Raw genomic sequence first — 7637 nt, 5'->3', positions numbered from 1 at the left:
GGTAATTACCCATTCCCGCACCATACCTGACGAACCTCGCAAATAACCTTCTTTGACTCAGATAACATGTGATTTACGTTTCAAGAACGCTGACCATAGTGCAATTGTGCATTGCTGTTCTCTTTCCTTTCAGCATTTTTCTGGTAATGACGGAAGTGAAGCAAGACAGTGTAGCGTTGTAAATTGTGGAAGCGTTTCTTCTAATTCTGTGTTGTTTGGAAGGTACTTGGTCTTGATGTTGGACGCAGCTATCCTTCATGTCATCAGAATGGTTCTACACATCCTCGGAAATACACAAGATGACCAGGAGGTGAGTAAAAAAATCATGATTTGAGTCTTCTAAAGCCCCAAAACGAAGATTATTAACGCGCGAGACTGCACTATTTGTAGTAGCTACTTGCGTCCGCTACTTTATAACGAACAATGCCTAAGACTAAGAGGTACCTGTTTGTCCCCCCCCCCCCATGCATGACCCCCTTTTAATGTTAATTCATGAAGTGTTGAGAGCTGATTTGATGAGATAACCACTGCCAGTGGCCATGCAGGGACTGAGGGAGCTCTAATCCCTCTTGGCCGTACTAGGTCTAGTGCAGATAGGCTTTAAAGGGAAAATGCTTTGTTTTCTTTTTTTTCTGAGAGGCTTTGTGAAAAAAATAGACAAATATTTCAATGCCTACATAAATATATTCAGTCATAAATTAGAGAACTTTTGATCCTTCAGCCATCTGGAGAATGATCTTTCATCTATTCCGTCATCCAATTTGACAAAGTCTTTATATTTTGTTCTTCCTTAGGTCATCGGGTCACAGAGTCATCTCCCTGCAAAGAGACGGCGTAGGAGGAGTCTGATCAGAGCAATAGGATCCAGTCTTCCGCTGGCTCCAATACAGAGAGTTCACTTCCAGGTATGCTTAACATTTCTACTTTCTAGGCAAGGAAGTAAAGAAACATTGGCTTGCATGTAATGTTTGCGAATATCTAAATTAGAAGTAAGATTCACAAAAGTTGCATGCTTCGAATGATCTATCGGTAATCACTTGAGTGATTCACACATTTTTTCTTGCAGTCAATGTCGTTAACATTGCACACATTTATATACTGTACATGTAGATCTATGAAGGTATCTTGTTTTAAAGTCTGACATTTTGATAGATGTTTCTCTCTTCATTTTCATCTGACTAAAATCTGGAAAGAAAATTCCCCAATTTAAAAGAAAAGGTGACATAAAAAAGATATACTTGGGAGAAAAGGGCCCAAGGTAGTGAAACAACATCCCTTTCTAGATAAAAAGCTATCGACCTCAACCAGAACCAGTGTACCTCAATGCAATACACCTTAGCTGTAGCCATTGTAGTCACAGCTCGTGTCGGCAGTCTCGCGTGTCTCGTCTCTGGTTTTCTTTGACTATGAGATGCCATGTGGTCTTGGGGCAAGGCAAGCTACTTTAAAATTCCACACTTTCTTTTCTTTCATCAATGGGTTTCTATACCATCTTGGTGTGCCTTTTTGATAACCTTTTTTCTAAAACCAGGGCTTTAAATTTGAACTTTTTGTTTGTGTGTGTGTGTGTGGATACATGGTTAATTCTACCATTTCCTCGTTACAGATTTTTCGTCGATCTGAGCCCCCACCATGGCGTCACCAGTTCTTTGAAGAGGATTGTGAGCCGACCTTTATCCCTACTCTGTCAGATCTACCCTGGATCATCATGGCAACACCAGATAAAGATATCAGGTCCAGGTGAGAAACAACACACGAGGCTCTTAAAATTCAATGGCTCGTATTCTACTAAATTTAGATCCAACGCTGGGTTTAGGCATTCATTTGAAATCAAGTCTTACAAAAGAGGTTTCTCCTTTAGTTATACATGATTTTAGACCCAGGATCTGGTTTAATTTGATAAGTAGAAATGATTGTACCAAACTTTGATATCTTAATTTGTTTAGAAGTTATGTATATATTTGGAAGTTATATCTATAATATATATGGAGCTATTAGATAATCTATATTGGAGTGTTGAATTCATTACTAAAAAGCAAATTAAAAACACAACAAAAACTACAGCTAAGCAGTTAAAAAGATCAACAAATGCAACAAAATAAGCAAAATTAATTTAATTTCCTCATTTTGAGAAGAAGTTTTGAAATGCTGATGCTTATTACAATAACAGCACATCTTCTCTTCACACTCTTTTCATCTTCTATTGAAAGGTAGAATAATAGTTTTAACAAATTCCTCTTTGAGTTTGAATTAAACTTTTCTTCTTCATCTCCAAACAGGTCTGAATATCGACCGGTCAAGAACAAGACAAAGCGACGAATCACCATGACTGTGCGCCCCCTCCACCATACCCCACCCACAACTCCCTCTCCTCAACGGACCCCACCTGCAGCCAATCCCCTCTCCCATTTACAATAGAACCACAGACGCCTCCCAAGGGTGGTGCGTCTCCTCCCTGGTCAAAGGAAGCTGACCCCGATGCAAAGGTCGACGACCCTGTCGCCCAGAAGAAGATATCGGCGCTGGAAGATGAGCTGGAGAAACTGAGGTCACAGATTGCCATGATTGTCACCATGCAGTCACAGCTGCCACAAGCAGGTGGGTGTTGTGTATTTGCGTTTGGTCCAATGAATACCAATTTGATTACATTCCTGTACAATATCTTAGTAGCTTAGTTTTTGATTTGGATAATACTACTTAAAGAGAGGATTGAGTTCTGGGGAGAGGTGAGAATAATTTGTGAGCGTTATCATTGTTATTATGCAAGTGTGGAAGAAAACAATTAAAAAATGTTCCCTGAATAGCATGGCTCTTCAAATGCCTTCATATTCTAAATATGACAAGTAACAGCTTAAAAATTAGGCCCACATTTTTATGCCACATGTTTGTGTAGTCCTATATATATCTTTCTGTGTCCAGTGCTTGTTACTTAACAAAGACTGGGCCAAATTTCTCATCATTTTGATGATTTCAGAACCTTGCAGTACACATTCATAAGTTACATGATCAACTTTTCTGATTGATTCCACATCGTTTCTTTCACAATGCAATCGCATGACCAGAACTCAATGTTATATTTAAAAATAGTAAATATAATTTTTATTCTTTTCCACCTCACTTCCAGATCCATCTCACACTCCATGTACTCCTGTAAGTCGGATGAGCATAGCACCCACGATGGCCCCTCTTCCACCACCACCTCCTCAATCATTTGGTGCTGCCCCTCCCCCTCCACCACCCCCATGTGGAGCACCCCCGCCTCCACCACCACCTCCCCCTCCAATCTCAGCTCCTAAACTCTCTGCAATTGACCTCATCAAACAGGTAAGTTTAAAAGCTAAATTCAACTTTGATTTTATTCTTAGAGTAAGTAGGAGAACATTCACAGAGAGGCTTTTTTTGGTGCATGGAATCATATTTCAGCTCTCTTTTTTATCACAAGTTTCTGATATTGCTAGAAACTATTAAATTTGTTGGATTGTTCCGCAACATGCTTCGTTACCACAGACACTTTGAAATTCCCAATTCCTGTATACTGTACTTCAGTGAATAAGAATTGCTTCTTTTTTTTTAACGATCAGATGCAACCAAATTTGTCATACCCTTAGCAAGTTCTTGAAATTTTAAAAGTGTGTCAAAAATTAATTTATATTTCTTGAGAATGTGACATTTTAAAACTTACATCCAAAATGATTCAACAAAGGCCCTATTTCAACCAGTCTACCTTTCACTTTCATTTTTGAGTCAAGAAAAACACACAAAAAACATTGAATTTACAAGAGGTACAGTATGAATAATTTAGTTGTTAACCATATGTCTGTTACTTTTGTACATATGTAATTTTGATTTGCTTTTCATAAGTTAAAGAGAAGGTTGAGTTCTGGGAAGATGTGAAAAATAATGTGTGAGCGTTATCATTGTTATTATGCAAATGTGGAAGAACATCAGATCAAAAATGTTGCCTGAAAATTCTAGATATGACATGCAACAGCATAAAAATCTGTCCCGATTTTTATGCCACATGTTTGTGTAGTCCCATATACTTATTGAAGTTATTTCTGTGTACAGTGCTTGTAACTTATCAAGACTGGGCCGAATTTTTTATCATTTTGATGATTCCAGAACCTTGCAGTACACACCATTACTTGTATGCTAGATGTAGATGATCAGCCTTTTCTGATCGATTCCACACCGTTTATTTCACAGTGCAATCGCATGACCAGAACTCAACTCTATCTTTAAGTTGAAGACTAAGACCTTAGTAGTACCAAATGTAATATTATTAAAGACATATAAACATCTCTTTGTTTTTACTTCTTCCTTTGGATCACAGAACAGGGCTAAGAACAAGAACAAACCCAAGGAAACAGGATCAGATAGTATGCCAAACATGGCTGATATACTGAAGGGACTTGGGACGGTCAAGTTAAAGTCAATAGCAAGGTAAGGACAGTCAAACCTGCTTTAGTGACCACCTGTATAGAAAGACCACCGGTCCACAAAGACCACATTTTTTTGTTTCCCTTGAAAATGGTTTCTCATTGAACCATATAATAAAGGAACCTGGGGGGGTGTTTCATAAAGAGTTCGTAAAGTTACGCATGACTTTACGAACGACTTGTATATGAAGTGCCAGATAGGATGCCCAAAGTTTTTTCTAATATTTCCAATAACCTCAATTAAATTATGGCAAAAAATATACTCGCATTAAAAATGGTTGTTATAATAAGAATGTTAATCTACATCTGCACAGTTCAACTTGGCTTTTCATATATAAGTCGTTCGTAAAGTCATGCGTAACTTTACGAACAGCTTAATGAAACACCCCCCAGTACACAAAGACCACTTTTCTTGTCTCCCTTGTGTGGTCTTTATAGACAGGTTTCACTACACATGTATGTTTGCAGGTCAAAATAGGTTCAGTATGTGAAAAACACATGGAAGTGAAACTGGAAGAATACATTCTGACATTTGTTTTGTTACACATGAAAATAGGTACAGTAAGTGAAAATAGGCCAGATTTTGTATGGATCTTCGCAAATCGTATGTTATGACATAAAAAACCCTCTCACCACTATATGTTCATGTTCATAGGAGAGAAACACATCCCAAATCAATTGTTACGGTAAAATCATTTCAAAAATATTGCACAATACCCTACTCAGTTACATGTTTATCATTAGTCAATAAAAAGAAAAAAATAAAGAAAGGAGGTATAATTTTTGTCAAAATTCTTTGTCAACCTCCTATTTCTAGGGTAAATACAACTGAAGACATTACATTTCCTATCTTTTCTTGACAGGTCACCGGGCGGAACCCCCGTCAGGAAGAAACCCAAATCTTCTGAAGCTAACGACCCAGCCTCCATCATCGCCAGGGCCTTGAAGAAGAAGTTTGCCCACGCCCGTCTCAGCTGTAGCCCGACGGCGGCTAACAAGGAGAACATCAACAGCTCGGGATCTCCCGTGGGAAAGTGGAGTCCTGCCAGGCATGCCAGCCCTAAGGTATTGAGAATGAGAATGATACTCCATTCTTTGAGTATTGTGCATCGCATGATGTTACAATGTTCCTAGGCACTGTAGTATATTGGTGAAGACTCTGGTTCCAGGGGGTTTTAAGTTGGATTTAACTATGGCAGGCCGTTCTTGCCAGTGTTTGCTCTCACCATTTACTGGCATTTGTCTCTCAAGGGACATACAAATCATGGTCACAAATCTACAGAATTTACATTTTTTGATAATTCACTATTGAAGGAAAAGATATTATCTAAATATCATTATTGTGATAGCATTAAGCAAACAGTGGCATGAACGGCCTGCCATAGTTAAGTCCAACTTAAAGTCGATCTTATTCTTTGTGAAACAGTCCCCGGGTTTGATCCTTGCTTGGTGCTTTCATCCTTGGACAAGGTATTTGGCCACATCTGTCTCTCTTTACCCAGGTGCACATTAAATGGGTTCCTAGCGATGCTGTGGTATCAATAATTGCATTGAAAACAGGAAGAGCAGTATTAAAACCGATGTGACTATCCTAATCTAGTTCTGCTTTGCATGCAAGCTCAAGGATTTTGCTTTGGTCAGAATCAGCTCCCCAAATAATTTGGAGTCAATTTATTGTCAATTTATTAAGTATTTTTTATTGTTGGGAGGGGGGGGGGGGGGGGGGGAGGGAGCGGGGGCTGGTAAAGTTTCTGTAACAATGTGTATTCTCATACAGGACAATAAATCATATGTGCTGTATTTTTAACGTTTAAATCCAAGTAATTTTTCTCTCATTCCTTCCTTTTTCTCCTTTTTTCCTTCCTTTTTCTCCTTCTTTTCTCTCTTTCTTCTTCCTCCTGCCTTCTCTCTCTCTTTGTTTCTCTGCATAAAGTTTGGACAGCATTTGCTGAAGCCCTCGCTCAGAGCGCAGCCCAGCATCAGGCAGCCCCGCCCCCTTGCAGATGTCAATACATGATGGACAGACACTCGGTGAAAGCAGTAGATATTAGATGTTATACCCTACTCAAGAGAGCTCAAAGAGCGGAATGATAACTAATTAATGGTGAGAGAGAGAGAGGGGAGAGAGAGAGAGGGGAGAGAGAGAGAGAGGGGGGAGAGAGAGAGGGGAGAGAGAGAGAGGGGGAGAGAGGGGAGGGAGGGAGGGAGAGGGGGATGGGGGAGTAAGAGGGAGAGAGAGAGAGAGATCTAGGAGCAAGAAAGAAAAAAACTATGCGCTACAACTTCTAGAAGAAAAGGGGATGAGAAAAGTACATCTTTTATCAGTTGCAGAGAAAGAGAGAGAGAGAAAGAGAGAAACAAACTGTAGGAGAGTTCATGTGTTATGTCAATTATTAACACTTTTATTCCTTATAGTATACATGTAATGTCTCTGATTCGTTCAAGTTAAACTGATACTACCCGATTTGTGTTTGTTTTACCCCTTTTGTGTTCCCTTATTTTAAAACCTTGTTCCTTGTATTATATGCATCAAGATGGTCTTACGAAAATGTGTTGGTTTTGTTGAAAGGAATCCTTTTCACTCTAACGCATACATTTATGCCATGCAAGCAAGATTGTTGTGTTCAAGTCTCATTTTTATTTTTCACAGTAAAGAGTAGAAAAAAGTTATGACAATTAAACTTTCATGTAATAATGTCGTTATATAAAGTCCACTGTGGACCTCATGATACAACCATCATAGGGAATTTCCTGTTACACATAATTTTCATGTTTTATAGAATTTGACCTCTTGATATTTCAACATTACCTGTTGAGGAACTGATTTACATTTTCCCCATCAAATGATCTTGAATTTGGTTGTTCAATGATATGAATTTAATGCAAAAATTGATTACGATCAATTAAGCTTTTTTGGGATAACCCCGCCATGCTTTCTGCTGAGGCTGAGTTGTCCTGACTCCCTAGTTTTGAGTTCGCCTAGATCCCAGCACAAAATTGTGCTTTATTACTCTGCCGTTGCATCTTTCACAAAACTTATTTGGCAGGTATATCATTCTTTTGTGGTGTATAACTAGGTATACTTGGGAGTGGGGTTACATTGCAGGATTGTATACACATTTCTGCTAATCATATCTATATCATTATAAAAACAAAAATCAAAATACAAAAGAGACTAAATGTACATGTATTCTTTGG

The 7637-nt window shown here is 38.7% G+C and overlaps 1 protein-coding gene across 1 annotated transcript; it reads left to right on the top strand.

The window, feature by feature from the left end:
* Positions 1-235: 235 nt before the first annotated feature.
* Positions 236-6579, top strand: LOC115918581 (mitochondrial fission regulator 2-like). Its single transcript, XM_030983817.1, has 8 exons — positions 236-310; positions 795-905; positions 1607-1740; positions 2285-2598; positions 3125-3324; positions 4334-4443; positions 5303-5504; positions 6373-6579. Exons 1-8 carry the CDS (start codon positions 236-238, stop codon positions 6454-6456), a joined length of 1230 nt encoding a protein of 409 aa, XP_030839677.1. The 3' UTR covers positions 6457-6579.
* The last annotated feature ends 1058 nt before the right edge of the window (positions 6580-7637 follow it).

This window comes from Strongylocentrotus purpuratus, unplaced genomic scaffold (assembly GCF_000002235.5).
Source record: "Strongylocentrotus purpuratus isolate Spur 01 unplaced genomic scaffold, Spur_5.0 spur5_scaffold_13, whole genome shotgun sequence".
In the NCBI taxonomy this organism is placed as follows: domain Eukaryota; kingdom Metazoa; phylum Echinodermata; class Echinoidea; order Camarodonta; family Strongylocentrotidae; genus Strongylocentrotus; species Strongylocentrotus purpuratus.
Note: the sequence above shows the minus strand (reverse complement) of the source record. Positions and strands in the feature narration are given on the sequence as shown.

Bases quoted from the DNA above. Each gene is read 5' to 3' on its own strand.
- LOC115918581 (XM_030983817.1), top strand. From the start codon at position 236: ATGTTGGACGCAGCTATCCTTCATGTCATCAGAATGGTTCTACACATC. The intron at 1,741-2,284 runs GTGAGAAACAAC...CAAACAGGTCTG, and splicing joins GATAAAGATATCAGGTCCAG to AATATCGACCGGTCAAGAAC. The intron at 5,505-6,372 runs GTATTGAGAATG...CTCTGCATAAAG, and splicing joins CCAGGCATGCCAGCCCTAAG to TTTGGACAGCATTTGCTGAA.